The sequence below is a fragment of the Anser brachyrhynchus genome (genome assembly GCF_964034855.1).
Source record: "Anser brachyrhynchus genome assembly, chromosome: 2".
NCBI lineage: Eukaryota > Metazoa > Chordata > Aves > Anseriformes > Anatidae > Anser > Anser brachyrhynchus.
In genome coordinates, this window is record NC_137695.1 from 18,052,782 (window position 1) to 18,078,077 (window position 25,296).

Genomic DNA, 25,296 nt, shown 5'->3' on the forward strand with positions numbered 1-25,296 from the left:
CAGGGCTTCAGGAGATGAAGCTGTCTGGAGAGGTCTGTCCTACTGCTGGAACTTGTCTGTATGCTGAAGGGAATGTGAGAGAAACTTCTATCTATAAACCTACAAGAAAACTTTGCTGGGTTTGCAGCTCAACTGTGACTCCTAAATCTGTTTCAGTTGCCTCCTACGTTGCTAGAGGTTACGGGCAACCTGTCTTGCATGGTGCAGCTTCAGAAAGCATGGCAGGAGATTCTGGGTTATTAAGGATTATTGTTCACTTTAAACATCGATTAAAGAAAATTCAGGGAAGGGAATGAGGTTTTAGGAGTTGACTAAGCTTAAGATCTGTTCTTTGAGCAAGGCTTGGAAGAGGGGTGGGAAGAGGCAGATGCCCCCCAGGTTGCCCGGTTCCATTCTGTAACTGGGTCGGTGCAGACACAGATGGGGTGTTCAAGGTACCCCTCGTCAGTGGTTGACTGTTGGGATTCCCAGTGCCAGTAGGGCCTCAAACCAGGGAGGATTCACCTCTTTGTGGGTGCAGCCTGTATGTTTGTTTGTTTATTGACAGACATTTAAACCTGCACGTGTGAGGAAATGTGAGTATGGGTACCAAGCATCCTCATGTTTGATAAAGACCTTAGCTACGTCTCTTTCATCTCCAGTTGATAACTGATAGTCAGGAACGATAGCAGCTATACATGCCTGAAACTCCTTAGTTCTCTTTAGTATATTCTTTTATGTATTTATGTATCTTGAAGGAGAAGAAGGGGAAAGAAACAGCCAAATTCCTTAACAGATCTTTTTATAATCATTATCAAAGTTTGTTCATTCTTAAGCAAGATGAAAGGCTTTTATTTCTGTAGGTGAATTCTTGAGGCTCTTGAACACTATTTTGATGGGTATCACAATATATAAGCAATGATAATCAAGTCAAATAGTTGTTCCTTGCACTTTGATCAAGAGTTAATGAAAGATATAATTTGTAATACTGTGTAGATATCTATAGGTGATGTCTCCAAGGAGGAGGAAAGAACCCCAAACCATTCATGCTTTTTCATGCTTGTTGTGCCTTGAACTCCTGACTGATCTTTTCTCTAGAATTTCTCTTGCAGTGTATGTTCACATTTCCAACTGTCGAATATACTAAGCTTTCTTTTGAATTTTCTTCACGAAATAATAGTGTGAGATGGGCTCTCCCTGAAGTTAACTGTCTGAGCTCATTAAAGCTGGAGACCTAACCAATCTTCTTTGTAGGTCAAACGGACTTCAGTGCAGGTAGTCTGTACAATGTGTGTTGTCCAGGGTCCCTTCAGTGGCATTATTTGATTAACTGTAACTTGTTTATTTAAAAAGTCTCATTAAATGTGCTTTCTTTATGGAAGTAGCAGTGGAATAAGCATTTCTAAACCAGAACAGGTTAATGTTTCTAGTCTCATCAGATTGTTTAACTTCAGGAAAACTTAGGGTGTAGACTATATAGCAAGACACTGAAATAAAATCTGTTGTTTTGGAGAATGACAATAAGGGCTAATGTTAAAGTTGGATCTAGGAACAGAACTGTAAAGAGTAATTTTTTTTTTATTTATTTAGGGGATGCTGAAAGCACCTCAATGTTTTCTTTCTTAAGTTTCCTTTGGTTAACATTACAATTGACAGGCTGGATGTATGAACCTGTAGTACTTAATAGAAAATGTGTGTTTACTAGAACAAGTTAATGTTTATTTTGATGTTTGTTAATCTGTAGAGTTAACTATCTGTGTAGTTATCTCACCGTCCCTGGGGGTGTTTAAGGAAAGGTTGGACCTTGTGCTTAGGGACATGGTTTAGTGGGTGACATTGGTAGGGGTATGGTTGGCCCAGATGATCTTGAAGGTCTTTTCCAACCTTAATGATTCTGTGATTCCATATTTTATTGCTATAAGCAGCTAAGTCAGAAGCTGCAGATAGAATCACAGGTAGTAAAACAGATCTTACTATTCATATTCAAATACAAGCAAGCTTGGAATCAAGACAGTTGTACCAGGAAGGAAATGAAACTCCTTTCTCCGCACCGCTCCCTGCCGCATGCATTGCAGGGTTTTATTGACTAGGCTCAATCTGAAGCTTGTGCCTCTGCCCAGTATTTTATAACATCAAGCAAAATTTCTGCTGAAAGCAGATGCCTTATTTGATGGCTTGCTAGCCTGACTTGATACGTCAAATCTAGTGTTGCAATTGTTTTGTTGTTGACTAGAAATCCTACTTTTATCTTTATGGCATTCTTTTCCCTTATGTTGCCAGCAATTCAGTCTTTGATTACGGGGATTTCACTGCTCTCAGATGTGAAATGAATGAAGTCCTGTTCTCTCTGTTAACTTGCTGTTTAATAGCACTGACCCTAGCAAGGCCTGTAACTCTCAATTCGGGCTTGTAGAGATGACTTGCAGGCAGTCCAGCACTGGCTTTGTGCAGGTCCACTGGCCAAGACTCAGTGCAGGTGATGCGTACTTGCACCAAATACGCTGGGAAGATGGGGCTGGGAAGTGGTAAGGGGTCGTGCTGCATGCAAGACTGCTGTCTCGTGTCTGTGCTTTTGCTCATATAAAGTAATTCTAACCTACGTTGCTAACACCTAGATATGTGTAATGCTGATTTGCCCTGTAATCAGGGCTTTACTTCATTTCAAATCAAGTTTCAGTAATAGACTCAACCCCATATTCAACCACAAACTGAAAAGGCGAAAAAGGGAAACAATGTCAAAATTAGGGAGCGCTGTTGCTAATAACACGCAGTTCTGCCTTCCTTTTCTCCTTGCTTTCTCTTAAATAGCAGCTTCAGGTGGCCTGTGGAGTTTGAGCCTACGTTTGTTCTTGTCTGAATGAACCTGGAGCCAAACTGAAAAATTACCTCCTCGCAGATCTTTGCAGCACAGTGCAGTTGTTTGAAGGACATTTATGATAAGATTTAAAAAAAAAAAAAATCTTAAATTTTTGTATGAAATGGCCAGAAAAACTGTCATTAAAAACGGTGGCGTAATTTTAGGATTTTTTTTGTCTAATGTATGTCGAATATTACAGTTTTAAATCAAGGAAATGCCCTTGAAGTGGCTTTTCACTCACCCGTGAAGACATGGGTGAAAGTGGTGTTGATTTTTTTTAAAAAACTTAGTTTGTAGCTTCTTATAAATTAAATTATTAAAATATTTTTGGGGTTTCATCTGCCTACTGTTTTTATGTGATAACCATGAGGACTGGGTTCTTCCCTCTGCTGTTAGCCCACTCTTCCGAAAAGCCTGGCAGCTTTTCCTGGGTCTTCAGTGCCACAAAGAGCTTCTCCTCATCTCCTCACCAGGTGAGGGTGTGCGCTCATTTAGGCTGGTTCTTGAGGAGCTGGAGAACAGCATAGTGGGAAGCCTTAAGCAGAGTTTTTCTGCACGATGCTTCTGGCACATCAGTTAATTTAGCACAGATCTGAAAGGTGTTTATCTGGTGTGAATCTGTGGTATCGGTGCAGTGAGTTGTCTTGACCTTCAGGACAGCCTGATACTGGCAACAGCTGATGAGTTGATTAAAAAAAAAAGTCGTCTGCACTTTACCAACTGGGCTTACATTTAATGATATATTCTGTGGCTCTTTGAGTATGTGGCTCATAAAAGTGGTTTGAGATGCAGGGGCTCAACATTATGGAGATGACCAAAGCTTGAAGTTGATTTTTTCAATCTGATCCTTATATATGTGGGCTTCATTAAACTATTGAGATATTTCCCTGAATTAGCTTGGCCAGGTATACTGCAGCCTCTGTCTCTGTAAAGGATTTGTCGAGGGCATCTTGCACGCTTTAGAGCACGGGTAGAGCTGTGTCAGCGGCACACAAAAGGAAAAAATTCAATTCTTGCTGCATCATTGCTGCACTCCACTTGGCCTTGAGGCTACTTCTGAGAAAGCGAGCAGTTAAAGTTTAACTCCACATCCTGTTGATCCACTGCTTCTTTCAAATGGTTGGAAGCAGACAGATAGCGGAGGCAGCTAATCATTAACAGTCCCTTCAACCTCCAAGCTCAACTTTGCTTCTGGAATTAGCTGGCATGTTCCCTAGCACTTAGTTGCAGTGGCAGAGGGGTTTAGCTTAAATTTGCTTCCTAAAGAAAACATGTGCTTCTGGAAGGGCTGGCTTTCCTCTTCTCCAAATCAGTACAGTGCTGGACTTCTTCCTTCTGGATGATGTCTAGGAGTGAGAATCCCATCCCCATTTCCAAAACCTTAGATTACACCACACAGTTGTTTCAGAATGAACCCAGTGTACTTGAAGCTGGTCTGCGTGTTCCCTGGTGCACGTTAACCTGTGCGAACCCAAGCCTGTTTGCCACATTTTGCTTCTCGTCATCTCTGAAGTGTAGAATTAGGTCTCGTGTATGAAATGGCAAGCCACCTACTGCTGAGCCGTCCCCTTACCACATCCAAGTGGGCACCAGCTCACAGCTGCAGGTGCCAGCTGTGGCCAGGGCTCAGGATGGCCTGGTTTGGCTGTTACCCAGTGTGTTTGGCTTGTCTCACTTGGGAATTAGCTGTTGTCTGGCTGGACAGCTATGCTATCCTCCTAGAAACGGCTTTTTCTTCTTTTTGGAAGTGAAAAAATCAAGGCTCTGTTGCCTATGACTAAACGATAAACTTCCACATCACCATCAAGCCAATTAATACAAATACAAAAATGAACAACTATTGCGCTTTGTATTGTCTGCTGAGCACGCAACAATTCACATGCATTGTTATGTGCAAAGCATATGTTTGGAGCCTTGGCTTTGCACAGGGCAAAACACCACCTTGCTTTTCTAGTGTACCAGATGTGGGAAGTAAGAGCTGCAGTCTCGTTTGCTTTGAGCAGCAAATCTCTTATTCTCTGCTCTAGTAATTTATGGAATTCATTGTTCATTGCAGGGAGGAAAAGTCAGTCTTCATGAGCCACCTGCTAGGAAAAGATGCATGTTTTTGTTCTGTGAAGAGCTTTGGTTTTTTTCTTTGCCATCAACATTAAGAGAACTTTTAGTATAAAGATGCATTTTTGTCCACACTGAACAAAAATTAATTTATTAGTAGCAACAGATTCTGCTCATAAGAGTGAAGTAAAAATATGAATTTCAGTGTGCACAGTAGCATTTTAAAACGTCCTCTTTTAAGACCCTGTAGTGTGTGCCTTAAGATAACATTCTCTGTGGCATTCCGTGTTGTTTAGGTGACTTTGAAATGTTTATTTTTTACCTGTGCAGTCCTCATGTATTAAAAATGTGAGGAGTTGCACCTTAGAGTTCTGCAAGATAGTTTGAGGCATTGCATGTGAGTGGCTCACTGAACAAAAGGGTCCAAGTTGTACAGAGGTATTGGAAGAGAGATGATCTAAGAATGTGTAGCAGAATACTCAAATAATGGCTCTTGATCTTGCTGAAAGCCAACTAAAAGACAGCACTAACACATTTCAGTCTCTAAAAGGAAAAGAACAAATAATAGCTTGAGTTGAAGAAACACAGGTAGTCTTGTTCTTAAGTCTTTGCTCTGTCTTCTGTGAAATCGGCTTCCAGAACGAACGTGGGTGCAGTGGCTGATGTATTTGATACTGATGTAATGACAAATGCTTCATGTCTAGGGTTGTCTAATTTAGAAAGGTGCTTTTTTTTTTTTTTTCCACCCTGACTGGCATTTTTTCAGGGTATGAGTATTTAGAACAACGAAGCTTGACCCAAAGCTTCCAAAACTTCATTGGGGTATGTAATTAACTTACTTCAAAAAAGCTAATGCAGACATACACACTTAATGTCTTGCATTGCTCTGGAAAAGTCAGAACTTTTATTTTTGTTATGATTCCTTACCTTTCAAAGTAAGACCCTTTTGCAGTGTTACAAGCTGTCTATTATTTAGCTTTAAGCTGTGAAAACAAGCTTGCTCGATATCACTGCTTTTAGATGCTTCTCCACTTGTGTTCCCACTTGCAATCTGCAATGCCGTGTACTAAAGCTGTTGAAGAATTTCTTTCTATACTTAAGAAAATTAAACAGTATGAGAGCGTATACACTTGGTAAAGAGGGGGTAAAAGAGGGGGGTAGAAGAGTTATCAATTGAAGGAATTTGATAGTGAACTCTGAACACTGCTGACTTTTCTAGAAATTAGAAATGGTCATTTCCTCGATGCTTACCTTTTTCTTTTTCATCCTGCCTCATGTGGAGTGAAACACAAACTAATTTTGTGCTTCATCTTTGGTTCTGCTTTACTAAACAAAACCTTGCTCTTGCTAATATCCACTTTAGCTTAGGGCATTTCTAGAGATGTACCCAAACCAGTACTGATGGGCGAAGAATTTTTTTTTTTTCTGAGCTTTGACGCTCTGTCTGTTCAGGAGAAATCGACGCTCACAGACTAAGAATTATTTTCCTTAGTGGAAAAAGTGATGGTTTAATAGGTTTTCTTCAAAGTGACTTAGAGTGGTGGTTTTTGTCAGGTACCGTCTTCAGCAATGAGATCCTGAGGTTCTGGTAACTACTTAAACCAGTAAATTAAATCCCTGGACCTTGAAATAGGCTTCCTAGAGGTGGGATTTGCTATGTCCATCTGATGTTTGATCTGTATTTGTTCTACCTCAAGAAGGGTTTAAGCAGCAGTTATCTTGCATGTAGAAGCACGCGTCTGGTACGCGAAGCCTAGTATGATCCTTCACACAATGCAGGGCTGACCTTTCTTTGTCTCTTTAGGAATTTCCTAATATAATGATGGAGCTTAACATGGGTGTGGCAGTTATATTCCCTTACTTGCATCTCTAAGGCTCCATTTTATTCTTTCAGTAAATGTGCTGTAAACAGTGTGACTGAGACTAGTGTCAGTGCTGAGATTGGTCCTTCCCTTTGCACACTGTTATTTGATATGCACTGATGGCTCTGCTGAAAGAAATTACCTCGCAGACTTCTCAAGCCTAGTCCCCCTCTGGGGCTCTGGGCAAACTGCTGAGCTTGTCTGTCCTGGTTTCCCAGCTGGGGAGTGGGAGTAATTTATTGCTGTTGTCACTCATAAGAATGTCGAGGGTTAATCTGCACATACTGTATCTGCATAGTGTCTTTAGAGCATCAAAGCAGTAATGTATAATTGTAATTTTATTATTAATATTGGTTATTTCATTAAAGCGTAATTTTCAAACAATGTTCATGTAGATTAAACTCATCTCGTCAATAATCTGGCATCCTTCCAGCAGCATTAACACAGTTCAGAATCTTTGTCTAATAGCGTAGCCTAAACATGTAGATAGCTCTGAAAAGAAAACAACAAATGCCTAAAGAAACCCGTACTTTCTTGTTTTCAATCTAGACTGTGGACATCCATAAAGAAAAGGTCGCTCGCAGAGAGATAGGCATTTTGACGACCAATAAGAACACATCGAGAACTCACAAAATTATAGCGCCAGCGAACATGGAGCGTCCTGTAAGGTATATTCGAAAACCTATAGACTACACGGTGCTGGATGATGTTGGCCATGGCGTAAAGGTAAGAATACTTGGACACTTCAGGACTCCAAGTAATACAGACCAGGAGATAGGGTTGGGGCAGAATGTTACTGGCATAAGAATGTTTAGCTCACTTATGGTAGGAAGGACTGTGGGTTTGATACACTCCCACATGCAAATGTTTCAATAACAGAATAGATTGTTTTACAATGAGACTTTTTTTGAGCAATGTTTGCCATAACCCTGTGACTGTCTATGGTAGTCAGTGTCTGGAAATACTGGCTCATGATCTTAGCTTAGTGGCTTGTCAAAAAAAAGACATGACTGACTGCTAAAATTCTCACTACTTCCTCCCCTGATTAAATTGTCTCTGCCACTCCCTTTATTTCTTAAAGTACTGAGACAAATAAGTCACCTGTTATAGGGAAACTGGCTAGTGTTTTTTTTGGGGGGGGAGAGGGGGAAGTGGGAACGGGGGGGGACAGATAGTTGGTATTAAAATTTCAGTGGCTTTTGATATCTCTCTCCCATTTGTGCTTTTGGCAGCCTCATTTTTCTTCTCTCTAAATCAAACCTTTCATAAATTAACGTCTACATCTTGTGAAATCACCATGGTTAAAATGAATTACTATAACACCCTTTGCTCCCTGGACATCTTTTCATAGCAAATAATAACCGTGCATTCCCCCAGAGCAGGCCTTCAGGTATATTCAGTTCACAACAGTCTTCCCTTGAATGGAATTAAAAAGCTTTTATTCAAGACCTGTGTGTCTTCTAAAGCTAGATGTACTCTGGTCAGTCGGAGCAGCTAGATCAGCCCTTCAAGTGCCATTGGAATGGCTGAGCTCTTGAGGAACAGATCTTTCAGAATTAATGCAGAAGAATGCCAAAGTATCTCCTGCATTGTAGTAACCCTGTGAATGCCTAGAGGAGTCCAATTCCAACACAACTTAAAAAGCATCTCTATGCCATGACAGCTAAAGGCTATGAATTAATGTAGTGGCTTTCAACTACCTGACTTAAAATTTTTTTTTTAGATTTATTTTTTGGTAGCCAAACCTGTACTAAATCTGTAACTCTTTCACACTATTAATTTGAGATGGACTGGACTGAGCACAATCCTATGAAGAAGCCCGAAAGATAAGCCTCTTGAATAGCTGTAGAATAGAAACACTGGAGTCAGACCGACTTTTCTGCCCGCATGCAAGGAGAGAGCTCAGTGAATAGAAAATTCAGGAATCCACAAATTCAACATCAGGATACTGTTTTCTACGTTTAAGTGCTCCAGGGTTCAGGTGCTGTAGAAGACTTTTTTCTTTTAATAGAATAATTATTGTTAGTGCAGCAAAGCATCAGCTTCAAAGACTACTTGTGTTGTGCAGGCTCAAAACAAACTACTTGATCCCTAAATACTGAAGTTGTTAAGCTGTAGCAGTTGCATTTTCCAATATGACTACCTGCTCTTAGGAATACTAGCATCTTTATTAATGTGACCCTTTTTATTCAGAGAGTGGAAAAGAGTGCTGTTTACCTATTTTTGGGCAGGTCTTATGGAATAATTTTAATAAAGCTTTTTTAACTCTTAGTGGTTTAATTCTGTATTACAAACTTGATCTGTTCAGAAGTGAAACAGTATCCAGTAATAACCAAAGGAGCAACTCATAAGTCAGCTAGAAATTATATCTTGTTCTTGTTTTTTTGAGTAAGAAACATAGAATCATAGAATCCTGAGTTGGCAGGGACCCAACACAAGGATCATTGAGTCCAACTTCTGGCTCCACACAGGACCACCCAAAAATCAGACAATGTGTCTGAGAGCATTGTCCAAATGCTTCTTGAACTCTGTCAGACTCAGTGCTGTGGCCACTGGCCTGGGGAGTCTGTCCCAGTGCCCGACCACCCTCTGGGTGCAGAACCTTTCCCTCACACCCAGCCTGACCCTCCCCTGTCCCAGCTCCATGCCGTCCCCTCGGGTCCTGTCGCTGTCCCCAGAGAGCAGAGCTCAGCGCCTGCCCCTCCGCTCCCCTGGTGAGGGAGCTGCAGGCCGCCATGAGGCCTCCCCTCAGCCTGCTCTGCTCTGGGCTGAGCAAACCCAGGGCCCTCAGCCGCTCCTCGTACGCCTTCCCCTCCAGACCCCTCACCACCTCGGCAGCCCTCCCTCGGAGGCTCTCTGACAGCTTTATGCCCTCCCTGGCGCACCCCAGGGCACGGCTGGCCCTCCTGGCGGCCAGGGCCCACCGCTGGCTCGCGGCCAGCCGGCCTCCACCAGAGCCCCCAGGCCCCTTTCCGCAGGGCTGCTCTCCAGCCTCTCGTCCCTCAGGCTGTGTACAGCCGGGGTTGCCCCTTGCCGGGTGCAGAATCCAGCAGTTGCTCTCGTTAAATTTCATGCAGTTGGTGATTGCACAGCCCTCTTAATTTGTCAAGATCTCTGCAAGGCCTCTGTACTCTTGACAGAGTGAACAGATCCTCCCAGTTTAGTATCTTAATGCGACATTGATTGCCTGAGTGATGTGCCTGAGCCTGTTTCCTACTGTGGGGAGCATGAAGCAGTGAGTAGAAAGATGATGTTGCTATTTAGTATGTAGACATCTTAAACAAATGAAACAAGCTGCTCGTCAGGCCTCAGGTAGGTAGTTTAAGATGGCTGTCACATGTTTGACACCTTCATCAGTTTGACCTTCACTGGACAGATTGTTGAGAAGATTGGGCTGAGACAGTGAATGACATAATTATGTGTATTTAGCCAGCATATTACTGGGATTACTAGAGTGTGACACAGGTCACAGCTCTAAAGGAAAGCAAAGCTCTAAAGGAAGTAGCAAACCTAGATGTAGACAGTGCTATTTTAAGAAAGTCAAACCAAAATAACTTCAGAAACTGGTGGATCAGGTCCTGTTGGAAGTCAGCACAAATAGCTAGTGATGCTGAAAGGCTGGGTTGTCTCTTGCACATACGAATTAGAAGCGTACAGGAAACTGCACTGCAAGCTTTGTCATGCCAACAATGGTCCTAGAAGATACTTCAGACTACGGTCAAGAAAGTAAGACTTAAGAAAAATTTCTCTCCAGGTTGATAGGCAGCAACATCTCCACTAAGGCCTAGGAATCATGTGTTTTTTTCTAGGTGGAAAAAAAGTGTTTGAGTTTTCAGCTTTACTAATTGGAGGTCCTTGATGATCCCTGCTGTGCAACAGTCAATAAAGTACAACACATACTTTGACATTTAGTATTAACTAAAAATTATGCAGCACTTTGAAATACATAGATGATGATTTATTGCTGTTAATAGGACTCTATTTTTGGTGGTTTGGTATGGGATTTGATAAAGAAACTGAAAGGAGAAAATACAAGGAAGAGGGATCAAAGATACAGGCTGGATTGTATCCTGTTCCTGCTTTTATTTATTTCAAGAAATACTGATCTCGGATGGTGAAAATGTCTTTAGAATATGCAGTATATTTTAAGGAGTGATCTGGAACTGTTTTATGTAAAAATAATAAATGAAATATAAACAAAACCTCTCAGACTTAAAAAAAAAAAAAAAAAGTAATCTTCAGAGTAAATACCTGCTTCCCCTGTACATTTTCTATAGGAACACTCTGTTTTCCTTGTCTCTCTGTAATGCTTCTCCTGGCTATGTAGAGGGGACACAAAAGCAGAAACTTGTGCTTGGGGCACGGAGGAGGGCTCTACGTGCCCGCCTCTCGCATGCAGGCAGCAATTTTTGTGAGGCAGCTGATGGGGAGGGGGCAGGTGGTGGTGGTAGGCAGCTGCTCTCTGTAGCAGGTTTCTGCCCTGCTGTGGGAAACCTCCTTGGAAGGCAGTGCAGTTTCCTAGCACCCTCTCCAGTAGCATCTTGACAGAAAAGCTTTTGCAGACTATCCTAGGGTTGCTAAGGTGCTTTCTCCTTCAGTCCGAAACTCCACAGCAGCCCCAAGCTGTGCTGACTCCTCACTCCCTACCATTCCTTTTGAAAGGCCTGATATGGATGAAATTCCCATAGGGAGTAAAGCTGTTTTTTTTAATATGTGTGCCTGTGAAGTCAAGGCTAGCATCAGTCACAATCGGGACAAAACAATTTTATAATTTGTTTTCTAGAGACAAGGCTTTCCCTTGCTACACAAATATTGTGTGTAGATAGCTCCAAGAAACACACAGGCAAGTGTTTGTGCCAGTCTGCAAAGTAGTGGCTCAGCTGTCACCCTCTGGGGATAAGGGAATGTAACTGAAGTCATTCTTGGTAAATCAGAGTAACTGCTGTGATGTGAGAGCCCACCTTCCTGTGTAGAGAGCTTGGTTTGAAATTTAGGCAGAGGTTGCTTTAACGTTTCCTTCCTTCTTTTTCCCTTCTTTTGTGAAAGGAGGAAAAAAAAAGCAATGTGCCAGCAAATAAATAGGTCAAATACAATTACTCATACAGAAAATCCTCAGTTTAGGAAGGGGGAGAAGGAGGAGGAAGCTTGGAAGCCGCCTTGAAAGCCCTGGTGATGGCCTTAGAATTTGTTCCAATGCCTTTTTTTAATAGGAGGCAGGTGGAATTGCAGCAATCTGTAAAATGGCAGTAAAGTAGGAAGTTGAAATGATGACTTATGGTAAAGGAGATAAAAATGTTGAACACATGTTAAATTAAAACATCTAATAGTTGTAATTGGATCGAGTTTGCTGTATGCAACAAACAGTTCTAAAACTCCCTTGAGCTGTGTTCAGCTGTTTGAAGGAAGAATTTGGAACTTCCTCACCATAAAATGCACGTATGGAAGTTGGAAGGACTCCCTTAAAGTAGGGATGGGGCCTAAGCTTACCAAACCAATACTGAGCTCCCAGCAGGGAGTCTTGCTCTCACCCGTGTCATGCTTCGCAGCCTGCTCCAGGCACCTGCAGTTCTTGTGCTTACCTCTCTGTGCAAGGAAAAATGCAGATGAGGTGCTGGTGTGAGGGTGGAAGGCCACCTAATCGTGCCTGCTTTCCCTTTAGGATAAGACTTAGTGTGTGTTGGCCACGTGCGTATTAACTTTTAAATAATTAATCGTAATAAAAATAAAGTGAGGCAGGGATCCTGAACCTGAGCCTCTGCTGCCTTTGTTCCTGCGTTAGCCGCTGTCAGACACTCGTGCTTCAAAGGACGTAATTTCATTATTGTCACATCATCACTCAGCGGGTCGTGGCCAAACAGTAAATATTGCTGTAGGGTAAAGAAGCTTCTCTGGGGGGACAAAGTAACCCTTCCTGCTGCCAGCCCTGGTGACTGGGGTGAGTGCTGACAGCGAGCGCTTTTCATCGGGCACTTGCTACTGGAAGTTCAGAAGTGTGCATAGTTCAAGTTCAGAAACATGCAATCTGATACGATGTAGGTTTCAAGCCTGTCTCGTTCCAAAGAAAACTTAACGCTATGAGGTCTCTCTTTTCTAATTTTGAAAATATTTTTTATTAACCTTATTTAATGTAGCTACTCAATATTACCAACTAAAAGAATTCGAAGAGCTTGAGGTATTCCAAAGCAGGAATGCGATGTATCTTTCTCTGAACAAGACTACCCATAACTGCTGAGGGAACGATATTAAATTTGTCCATCATCTACAAATAGTTTCTTTCTGTTAACAGCCATTTAATATGTTAAAACATTTTAAAATAAAATGATTCGAAAATTTTTGCCTGCTTAGTTTGGAAACTAAAAGAAATTAAAAAATGAGGAAATAGAGGAGAGAAAGAATAGTGACAAGCTACAGCTGGCTACTGTTAACAGAAAGCTATGTAATTACTAAGTTGCAAATAATACTAGGAGATATTATAGATAGAAAATAAAATTTAATTGCAGAAGCTTTACCTACTCACATTCAATTTTGAAAGAAATACTGATTTGGAGCTGAAGTTTTTCTCAAAATAGGTGCCTTACAATAGACTATAACAAAATCAAGATTGAAAACAAAAACAAAAAAACTTCTGAACCATTCCAGTAAGGAAACAGACACAGGAATAGTTTCATTAAAAAACTGCCCGGAACTAGTGGCAAAAGTGTGTTACCGTGAGTGTCTGATGCCTACCTACAGGATGCCTTCTGAGAAACATCTTTGACCACAAATGCCCTTCTCCTTAAGTCCTTATTTTGATTTCTGTGGGGAAACTTCTAGACTAGTGCTTTACTGTCTCCACTTCTGAAGCATCCCAAACCTTCCTGTACAATTACCCTTCCTGCTGCTTTTCCTGCTCCAGTTGTATTATCTTGCGTTACTCCAAATCCCAAACTGCCCCGCTGATAAGGCAGGAGGCAATCCTTGTGCAAAAACCTGTGAGGATGCCTGGGGGGCAGTTGGATTGCCTAGCTGCAGCGACATAACAGCACTTCAAAAGGTGTTATGGGCCGCTGCGGTTGTTGCAGGGATGTCCCAGATGATTCTCCCTTGGCTAATGAAGGATATAACTTTTTAAGTAAAAGGGGTGGTTGGCTAAAGAGTCATCAAGAGCAATCATGTGCTTTTCTGTTGCAGCTGATGACTGTGATTGGTGGTCAAAGGTAGCAGATCTAAGGCTGGTTATTGCTTTTACAGAATATACATATTAAAGTTCTGAGCTTGCCATACACTCTCTATTAATGCAGATTAGAGCAACAGCACTTTCTATACCTTTGTTTCCCTTTTGTCAGCATTTATCCTGGGTAGTCTTAATGACTGCTTTCAGAGATGCTAGGTATGGCAGAGTACAGAGTGAAATTGGCTCTTGAAATTCAGGAGCTGGAAAAATAGCAACAGCATACAGCAGGGGAGGTACAGCCGACCTGCACAGAAATGTGAAGTCGCTGCAGTCTCGGACTGAAAGTTCACACCTGAACCGTATGGAAGGAGCTTCCTGGACTTCAGCGGGGTGAGGGTTTTGCTCCTGTGTGCAAGTGGCCTTTTGTGTTTCTGTGCTTGTAGATAGGTTTGCTCACATAAATGAGTTATGTGCAGTGTTCATAACTGGAGTTTTCCAAACACAATTTGTAACTCAAATAATAGCTTTCTGGTTCCCTGAATCATGACTAATGTTCCCCCATGACTTGTTGCTTGGCATGGAAACTATTAAAAACAGTTCTGTAGATGGCTGCCTCCTGAGGCCAGCCGGCAGAGCCCTTCAGATGTCTGGACATCCTTTGGCTACCAGATACTTCGGATTGCCTCAGACCCCTACCTTTTTATGCCGGTCATGAATCTTGGGCCATTCGTGGCCTCGTCCCTTTGGCCGCGTACAGCAGAGCCCTGCAGTACCGCCTCTCTCTGTAGTTAATTTTTGGACTGTTAAGACTGTCGGAATCGAGCAGGCTGAAACAATTCCCTTAAGCAAGTAAGCCTCTCACTTAGAGTCATCACTTGATTGTCCCAAAGCATCGTTTGCCCTGTCCAAACACATTTTAAACTCCCAGTCCAGGTTCTCTGAAGTCGCTGCATCAGTTAGAAAAGCAGCCTTACTTTTGCCTTTGTTAAATGCCTTGCATGGCTGTTACAAACACCTGTTTTTGCCCATTACTTGAGTTATCTTACTTCTTTCCAACCCACTGCTGGCTCTCAGTCCTCGCCCACCCCACTCTCCTTGGTAGTGAAAACCCTGCAGGTGTGCTGCTGCTGCTTTTGGAAATGCAGGGGGGTTGGCTCCTCTTTCTTGAACCTATGGTTTCTGTCTCTTAAATTTGTGTCAGCCCTTAAAACTTTATCCACATGCTTGGCAGGTTTTCCCAGGAAAAGCAAAATGGTCCTGTTCTTGTCTTGAAAACACCTCTCTGCTAGGATGCTTGCAAGAAACCCCAGCCGGTACTGCTGCTTCCTACCACTTAGCTTGTTTCTGGGAGCATCCTACTATGTCTTGTTCTCTGCCTCAGCATCACAAACGCCCCCAGCAAGCCTGTGCACTCTTTTTGTCTTGATATGTACGTTGTCCAGGATGCTGTGTCTGGCTGAAGACCGTCTCCAGTAATACAGCTAGCAGGAGAAGGGAGCTGTGCTTCTTACAGCTTCTGCAGGAGCCCTCAGTGCTGCTCTTTGTCCCACTAAGCTTTTTTGAAACCTTTTGCACCTCCTGTCTCTAATTTTACAGCTCCCTCTCGGTACAGTCTCTCCCTTTTTCAAGCTGTGAACCCTGTGCCCTGCTGCCTCTTCCTCATGCCCTGCCTCCATTTCCTTCCTTCTGGCCTCTGACCTTCGTGGTGCTGATGCGGCGGTTTGGGGGTGCTAGTTGTGCTCTGCCAGCTGGCTGGCCTCGAGGCAGCTGGAGAGAGATGCCTGAACCCACACGGAGCGTATGCCTGCTTTTCCTTTTGGTTTTCTGCTTTTTTTCCCATTTTTCTTGAGTTTATAGCGAGTCTAGACTCTGCTGCCTAAACCGTTCCCAGATCTAAGCGATTTTTTGAATTGTTTAGAGAGCGCGGAGTTTGGGTTTCAGACCAAGAAAGGCAGCAAGGCTGACCTCGTGAGCTCAGCCAATAAAGACAAGAAAATGGCTCCTCCTAATTAATTAGCTTAGTAACCATGATTAAATAGCCATATGGCTCATCTCGCTTTGATTCATTTGCGTTCCTCCCATACTTCTCTCTGCTGGATCAGGAGTTCCTCTCCCCTAAGAGTCCCTGTTCCCTTTGGGTTCCTTCCTTCTGCGTTTTCCTGCCCGTGTGACTGCTGTTTATACTGACAGCAGCACAGAGGACTCTACAGAGCTTTTTACTAACTGAAAGCAGGGTGACAGCAGTTACTAACTCTTCTGCACAATAAAGAAATACCTGGATGTTTGTGTATCCGTGTATTATTTAATTGGTAGCAAAGGCGACGAAGCTCACCTGACGGAGTCATACAGACAGGAACAAAGGTCAGGAGTTGGACTCGAGGTACACATTTAGTGGATTGAACAGTGCTTAGCACGAGGAAGGTAGGAGACGAGATGAGGATGCCAGATTCAGTGCTAGATGCAGCCACGGTGCTGCGGCAGCGGAGGCAGAATGTAGCAGTGATTAAGGAGGGGGTGGAAAGACTCTCCGTGAGCGCTGAGCGACACCGCATGAGGGAAGGAAAGCGAGGAAGCTTTTTGTTTTTAAATTTTTCAGGCAGGCGAATGTAATAGCAGAGGCTGGGTAAGGAACCATGCCACCCTTCCTTGCAAGCCTTGTGAGGGTTTTGTCTGGCTGCTGGGGGAGGGAGGACAGGGCGACAGTTGCACTATTTGGTTTCTTTTAACAAATTCCTCGTATTATGCTATTGCCCTTGGCAACTGGTGAAGTAAGGGGAAGGGTCACATACTCCTGGAAGAAGGGAAAGCAAATTTCATCGCTGCAAGCCTGAGTTAAAAATATAATACTTGAGAGAGTACCCGGGCGTCCTGGAAACTGAGCTTCTTGTTTATCCACAAAATAAGCATGTAGGGACAGAAGCGGTTGAAATGCTTTAATTCTGCCACTCCGCTGATGAACCTCTGCCCAGCCTGGGAGCGAATGGGATGACCTTCACGTTTACTTACCGCAGCTAAGCTTTTTCATTTGGGTTTTGGACTGGGCTTTGGGCGTCTGCTCCTGTGATATGAATAACTTCAGGGCAGTAGCTTCCAACCTCTTAATCTGTAAATCCCAACTGTTCCTCACTGGTTGTGCGGGCCCCATCAGAAATCCATCTCACATATGTACATCATTATAAAGCGTATTTTAATTATTTTTTTCTGAGTGCATGAACTGCTTTGGACTAGTCTGTGGATCTTGGAGGAGAAGAAGGCCTGCAAACTGCAGTTTGTAAAGCTGCGCCTTAGGAGGCCTGTTCTGGAAATGACAGTTTATTTCTAAACACCCTCCAAAATAGCACTAGGATTGTTTTATGTTGTAGTTGGTGGGGTTTTTTTAATCAGTGAAACAACCCCTTTTCCCCATTCAAAAAGAAGAATCCTCACCCCTGCCCCCTCAATAAATTTAAAGAACTCAACTTGGAATTAAAAAAATGGCGTGACTTTTCCTTACAGAACGGAGGCCAAGTTTTCAAATTTTTTCTCCTCTGCAGTCACAAAGGCTGTAAAAATGATAGAGTGGAGTCACATAATGACTTGATGCTAAGAGCTAAAATTTCAGAATAACAATCATTAGAGCACTGCCAACACAGATTTGAGCAGCCAGCGCTGTGCTGGCTTGAATCAGGTTTCAATCAATACACCAGAGGTGAAGGGCTCTGCTGCTCATCCCATCCGAGGGCTCCCTTTTCTTTATTTACCATTCAGCGCAGCAGCTAGGATTTCTTCAAAACACGTGAAGGTTAAGTGTCAAAACAAGAGGCCAGCCCATTCTGCACCGTATAGCTGCAACTGTGGTTTTGTGAGCAAATTCTTAAGCGCACGTTGCCATTGCAATAGCATTGATCTGCTTTTGGGCTTGACTAGTCAGCAAAGGGCTTTTCAACCCTTTCCTGGCCGTGAGGAACCTGTAAAACAAATCCATCAAAGCTGAGCTAAGCTTCATTTTTATGACTTTTTTTTTTTTCTTTGGGTTGCTTCATCTTTGAAAGTTCTGCCTTGGGACTATGTGAGCCAGTAAAATCTTTGTTAGTGTACTGGGATGTGGCTAATTATCAGTAGGCAGAAATGATATTTTGAATGTGATTATCTGTAGTTTAACCTGTCCTGTCAGTTGTGATGGACCTGCCATTAATTTCTGCCTTTTTCCCCCCTTTTTTGCCAACGTTAAGTGGCTAAAAGCCAAGGTAAGAAGTGTTATTTCTCCTTTGACCCACAGTGCCTCATGTGACTGATAGTAGAGGCTGCAGAGCCATTAAAACTGAAATCTAGCGCGCTCTTACGCTCTCCTCTGCTTTCCATAGGATATTTAGATTAAACATGCTGTACTTGATTTTTGTTTTATTTACAGCGTTTAGCGTGTGTCAATCTATCTGCGATACATTGACATCTGCATTTGTACATAGATACATTAATTTCTCTAACACATGTAGTGCTTTGCTCTGAATTCAGTAGATGCCTTGATTCCCTTCACTTACATTTTTTTTTTTTGCAGGAGACTTCCCAGACAACCTGAATGACTCTGCTAGTCAAATAGCAGGGGCAAACTGAGAAATTCTGGGCCCATGCTGACTGTGTTGTACTGTCAGCCTTAAAGTTTGGTTTAAATTATTAACACTCGAACGGGGACGAACACAAATGTGGCTTCCCCCTAAAGACAAGAGACATAAGAGATTTGAGCATGAACCTGTCAACTGCCTAGCTTTCTGATGTCTGTTGTAAATTAATAGCAAAAATAACATTAAGCTTGTATTTAGACTCTTTGTATATACTGGTGTCTGTCTTGTGTGTAGCTAAAAACTTGCTGTTTGACAGCTGTCTGGGAATTCTCACTTCATATTCTTACACTTTAAAAAAAAAACAAAAAACTGTCAATAATAGAGCTGCTCCGTTATAAAAATAAAATCATGTTTTCCCTTATTTCAGCATGGAAATAACCAGCCTGCAAGAACTGGCACCTTGTCAAGAACAAATCCGCCTACACAAAAACCACCAAGTCCTCCCATGTCAGGCCGGGGAACTCTGGGGTAAGAATGAAAGCTGCTTGGTGCCTCCTGCGTAATATATAGTTTTAATTGTGCCAGTGGTGGGGTTTTATTAAATAGGTGGAATGGATGGTAGTTCTGATTGTCTTTAGTAAATAACGCAATTGCTTTTTTTTTGTATAAACCCTTTCAGCTGCACTGACTCTTATTTTCGTGGTGACCTTTCGAAAGAGCCACTTTTCATGAGGGAGAGGATTTATTACAGATACGGGTGAATGAGAAGACTGTTGTTATTCCTGAATTTTGGACAGAAATCTTTGGTGACATGAGAGAATATCAATAAGGTTTTAACTTCAGTGGGGGAAGGACTTCATTGTTGGAGTTCTTTGTCTGCTTGTTTCTCAATATTACAGGCTGTTGATACCCTATTTGTTAAATTATCTCAGCAAAATTCATGGCATCGTTAACACATGGACAGCACCGATTCTCATTGGCTTGTGAATTTTTATTTGCATGCTTAAATGAGGAAAGATACTGCTATTCCCAAGTCCCCCTGTGACTTCAGTTCCCTACCGTAGCATCAATTTCACTGCCGTGGACCTGTGGGGAGGGAAATCTGCTTATCATTGTGTGCCAGCAAGTAGTTGTTGCTAGGGACCAAAGCATTAATACCTGAAACGCTCAGAGCATGTGCCACACCGTTCTGTATGCCCGTCTTCCAGAAGTCGTCCGAAGCAAGATCTACCTATTTGTCCCTCTCAGTATTTCCCTTATGCTCTGGGAGACTGAGGTGCTGTAAAGCTGGCTGGTGTGCTTGTATTGGCTTCAGGTACATTGTCTGGAAAAGGTGGGGAGCTGGAAAAATGAGGAATAATGAGATAGAACCGGAGCAACGGTTGAGGAAAATTAGGAGCCGCAACTGCTTTTGTCAAAGACTTAGTGATTTTTAATCCTGATTTGCTGCTTTGCTGCTTCAAGATGGCTGTGTTTATTGTGTATTCTACAGAGAAATTACCCTAGGGGTTTCCTCAGCGTGTTTTGTGAAAATTCCCATTGCTCGAGGGCATGCAATCAGTATTCCAATTGTCTCTCTTATCCCGGCTGAGAGAGAGTTGTTTATCAGCCCCGGGAAGCTGGGGAAGGCTTTCATGTCCTCTTGGACGCTCCCAGTGAAACAGCGGCGCTGATGCACTGGTGAGCTGCCTCTCTCCTGCTCCCCCGAACAAGCCGGAGCTGTTTGGTTGCCTCCGCTGATGCCTGATAAGGATTAATCAGCTGAACGTCATTTCCAGATGAGCTTGACGAGAGGCAGCAGTTGGCTGAGGGGGAGGAATAATGTGGGCTCGTACAGCGATTTCTATCTGCCCTTCTTGTTCAGGAAGCTCTTGTCTTGAGCAGCCGCGTTCTGCCAAGGCACGAAATATCATCGGCATGACTGGTTCCCCTAACATATGCAGAAAAAATTGCTAGAAACCGCAAGGATGCTACTCCTCTCCCTTTGATCCACAAAACCAGAGATAAGCGTGTAAAATCAGAACAAGCTTGGTGTCTAACACGGGCCTTTAAGTACGTGCTGCCTATTGTACAGCTCGTCCCTCCAAGGCAGGGCTGTCCAAAGGAAGGCTGCGGGGAGGGAGGGACTCCTGCTCCGAGGTCCGAGCTGCAAAATGAAAGGAATGGCAGCAGGGGGTCTTCGTCGGAGCTGCTCAGGCTGGAAATACACCAGGGGACAAAACGAGTGGAGCTGGATGGAGGGAGTAGTTGCAGTTGCACCGTGAGGGACCTGGAGCAGAGCACGGCCCTGGGCTGCCTTTAGCTCCCTGGTGGCAAGAATTAGGGGACGGTGAGGTGGGCAGCTGTGGGCTGTGCCAGGACAGAGCTGTTCTCCTCCCCCGTGTAAGGCAGACAGAAAAACAAAGGCAAGGACTGGACTCGGGCGGCAGAAAGAAATTATTTTTTACTTCTCTGGTGCTTGGGAGTTTGAGTCCTTCAGTGAAGTTGAGAAGAACAAGGAGAAACTAAAGCTTGGCTGAACTGGAGGATGTAGCAGGGGGTTGCTTTTGATAGGATATGTAAGTCTGATTGGCAAAATAAATAGTACTACAGAGCTGGGGGGCTGCATTTCCTATTGCCACTGCCTTTCCACCGAGAACACTTTAAAACACTAGTTCTCAAAGCTATTTTTGTTGGAAGCACATTTAAGATCTTCCGTGCTTACCGTTTTATTTGGTGGTATTTAGAGCTCTATCTCTTGCAACTGGAATACGAAAATTTATTTTTCCCATGACTGATCTCTTTTGGCAGATCTATGGGTGATAGCAGTCTGCACATCAAACTCATCTGCAGTTCTTTGTATAGACAAACTAATTTACAAACACCATAGCTCATACAAACAGTTATGATATTTCCGTTTTTCTATTTAGAGAGGTTTTAATAATAAAACATTGTAGTTAAAATTTAGTGCTGTTTTGTTCCATATTGTCAAAAGGAAGTCGATAGATTTCTTAAAATACTGTGAGGCCATGGAACTCACCAGCTCGGTTATAATCAGTAATTGAAGAAATGATTAAATGCCAGTAGTTTACTATTTTTGTTTTTTCTTAGCTGGTGCTTTGCCAAATCCTGTGTCTTGCGAGGGATCTCTCAGTTACTAGCGCGAACCGAGGAGCCCTGCAGTTGAGCACAATGCGCAGACTGTTCTTAAGGCAGCAACGGGTCGAGTAAACAGATCTGGAAAGATCTGTGTTACATTTCTGACTTGATGCAGCCTGTTACGTGACCTTGGAAGTCTCCGAGCTTCACTTTCTTTGTCTGTAAGATGGAGACAATGAAGCTGATCTGTGAAGCACTTAAAGATCTGCTTAAGTGATATGCTTGATTACAGCATAAAACAATGCTGCTAGGAAAAGCACTGGTGATTGCAAATGTAACTTGTTCTGCGAATCTTTCAGACTCGCTCCTGTCTTAATGAGTTGAGTACCTTTTAGCCAAGAATGCTTTTAGGACAGTTAAGCATTTGGAGGGGAGGAAGAGAAAGAGGACATTGTTACTGTGGAAGAACTGGTCGCATGCAGTGTATTAAAAGATAACCCTGGAATAGTATGCAGGTGTAACTATTGTATGGTATGTAGTTCAACGAAGGTATTTTTGGTGTTAAATTTAGCTTAGGCTTCTTAAATCAGTTTATGTGCTCTAGGCCAACTTGTGTGGATCTTTCTACGTAAGAGCACTTTAGAGAGTTGAAGGTGATTTTTCATGCATTTATCCTTTTGCTCGTCTGATCATTTATCTTTGTCTTCAAATCTTTTTCCTTGACCAGACGAAATACTCCTTACAAAACCCTGGAGCCAGTCAAACCGCCAACAGTTCCTAATGATTACATGACAAGTCCTGCCAGACTGGGCAGCCAGCACAGCCCAGGAAGGACAGCTTCCTTGAACCAGAGACCAAGAACACACAGGTAGAGCATTTTTTTCCTCACTCAAATTCTTTCCTGCCTGGTATGCTGCTGCTTACTGAAGTCACAGAAAAGCTTTGAACTTTTGTGCTCTTTTTTTTCCTTTTTTTTTTTTTTTTTGTTAAAAGGCAAAAGGTGAGTTATTCTACCACTCCATTAATGCACAGAACTTCACTGTAGTTACTGTTTGATTTCTCTAACACACAGAAACATTTTTGTGCTATATTGAAGCCTCATTAAATCTAACAATTCTATAAGCACAGACCTCATTTATTGTGTTCTGTGTTACTTTTTTCCCCAAAATAAGCAAAACTTAAAAATTTATGCAGTTGAGAAGTGGGGTGTTGATGGTTCCTACTGGGTTAAATTAAAAGGTACATTGTTAATCTTATCCTAAATACAGTTAGGCTTTATAGAATATCTTTTTTTATTGTTGTTTTCAAGACCACTGATTGCAAAGAGAAGTTTCTCTTGATTAGAAATGCTCTGATGAAGATAGTCAGAAAGAGCTGATTGCTTTCTTTTGGCTAAAACTTAATGCTTGTAATCAGTGCCAGCATGATAGAAGTAGAACATTAAACTTACTAGCAGGTATTGGCATTAGCCAGTTGTTTCCACGTACTTAAAGGCTTTGAAAGAGCAGTGTGTTTCAGGATGAGAAAGGTGTTCATGTGTACCTTGTTCTTTTCTTTTTTAATATGTAAATTTCTTCTCAAATTGCAAGGCTAGATTTTTCTCCAAGTCTCTGGAGCAAGTTTGGTTTATTCAATTTGATTGTATCAGAGGCTTCAAACTGCAGGGAAAAAGCAGATAAAAGAGTTCAGTGTAGTTAAAAATAAGATAGTAGTTTTTTCAGACAGCTTCTTCCCTATTTATTTATTTTTTAACTCCCAGTAGGCAATTAAACACAGGAGGTCTCTAATTGAGGGGTTGAGAGAGAATTTTGGACACAGTTGTTCATGAAGTACTATTCGTGAATTAAGTAACAACTAAATCTGGTTGCAGTGAAGATCTTGTTAATCTGTTTAGCTGGCTACTGTGAATGCTCCCTACTCTTGTCTCACAAGATCTTTTTTTATGTACACTGCAGTTAGAAATTCAGCCGCAACCATGGTGACAAGATCAAGGTCTTCAGCAGACAGAACACTGATTTTGAAGGAATTATCTTGGCTTCCATTTCAGATCACTGGTTTTCTTTTTGTAACAGTGTTATTTTCTTAAGATATATTTGAATGATTTGTTCTTGACTCTTGACAGCATTGATTTGTAGCTACTCAGGAATTTTAAATAAACTATAAAATCACTGAGTACTCCTTAATTAGCATGAATGGGTTAAAGTGGTGTTTTGGCTTAAAGGCATATTGACTACTTCGTTTTCTTTGTATTATCCATTTAATCCGTGTAGATTCAAGCCTTGGCCTAAGGAATGTTCATGGGTAAGAATAAGAAGAGATTCCATCTGAGCCCTGATTGATTCCTTTTTGTCTCCCTCAATGAAAAAAGATGATGTGGCCTCTGAAAGATGTGTTAGAAACATTATTCGGTAGTTCACTAGAAGTATGTTCCGTACAAACCTCTATTGCTGGCCATGAATTTGAATATCATATAAACAGTACTGAGACAAATTGCCACCTGGCTGTACTGTTACCTTACAGACTATCTCAGAAACAAACTTTTTGTACGTAAAAAGTATGTGTATGTGGAAAAGTATATTGGCTACACATAAAATTATTTCCTGTCTGCTCAGCTTGGTTCATCATGGCTGATCTCAGTTAAAAAGTTCTTATTCTCAAGCTCTATTCTGAGCAGAGGAAAGATTCCTTCAGCTGATAGTGTAACTAATTTTAAAAAATTATTTACAGTTGAGGCATGAACTCTTCCAGCCCCAGCCTAATACTTCTAATTAATACAAGGCGCTTGAACTATTCCTGCAGTTGTTACTCCATTGCCTAGAACTAGTATGGTTGCTTACCTTTTTATTTCTGAAATCATTTAATTAGACATTTTATGCGTAGTGATGTTTATCAGCTTAGCTAATTCCATTTATTAGGAGTGTAATGCATCCTGACTTGATTAGCTATATGAGATTGTAGGTGGAGACAGGGTTTTTTTTAAAGTGGATTTTTCAAGTCTGTAATTGAGTTAGGCCAGCATAGTTCACACAAGGAACGTGACTGTTGATAGGCCTTTGTAGGAATGCTGTGCTAATACTTATGTTCCTCTGTTTTGTAGCGGTAGTAGTGGAGGAAGTGGCAGTCGAGAGAACAGTGGAAGCAGCAGTATTGGCATTCCCATTGCCGTGCCTACACCTTCACCGCCAACCATTGGACCAGGTATGAGGGGCTCTTCTTCCCACGTTAACTTAAGGCTGTAATGTCAGTCATGTGTTTGCAGAGGGAATTTTTACTGAACACAATGGACGACAAACTGTGCCGAAGCACAGTCATAGTCAGGAAATCACTTACGAGTGCTGAGGGACATCTAAAGTTTTAATTTTTTACCAGAAGTACTTACAGAACAATCACTCGTGGAATAACAGATGGCTGAAACACCTTTGTCTATGTATTGACAAGACAATCGTGGGACAGGAGACACTAAAGGGGAAGAGCATGTCCTTTTAAAGCTTCAGTACATTTTCAAAGGCCTTGCCTACAAGTAGGCATTTCTGAGTGTCCTGAGAAGCAGCAGCAACTGTCAGTACATATTTGATGGGAAATCTTTTTTTTCCAAAATAGTCTACTAATTTACCATCTGCCAATGATTTTCTGTGTGTGTTCTTAATTAAATAAAAGTCTTCACCTCAAATAAAATACAGAAGATGACCTACAAAAAATTGCCAGTGGTAGAATTCAGACTCATCCACCAGTGTCATTTATTCTGTTACAGTCTGAAGTTTCTAAGCTATGAGG

At 42.1% G+C, this 25,296-nt stretch overlaps 1 protein-coding gene across 17 annotated transcripts in view; it reads left to right on the forward strand.

Annotated features, from left to right (window-relative positions):
* Positions 1-25,296, forward strand: part of ABI1 (abl interactor 1) — an 80,351-nt gene that overhangs the window by 42,346 nt on the left and 12,709 nt on the right. For 8 of the 17 annotated variants that reach the window (XM_080583324.1, XM_080583335.1, XM_080583339.1 and 5 more), the window contains exons 3-7: positions 7,303-7,479; positions 18,118-18,132; positions 18,872-18,972; positions 22,250-22,390; positions 24,620-24,720. In XM_080583324.1, coding sequence (XP_080439450.1) covers positions 7,303-7,479; positions 18,118-18,132; positions 18,872-18,972; positions 22,250-22,390; positions 24,620-24,720 — 535 coding nt within the window. The remainder of the gene's footprint in view (positions 1-7,302; positions 7,480-18,117; positions 18,133-18,871; positions 18,973-22,249; positions 22,391-24,619; positions 24,721-25,296) is intronic. The other 9 variants (XM_080583333.1, XM_080583337.1, XM_080583325.1 and 6 more) reach the window with 2 other exon arrangements.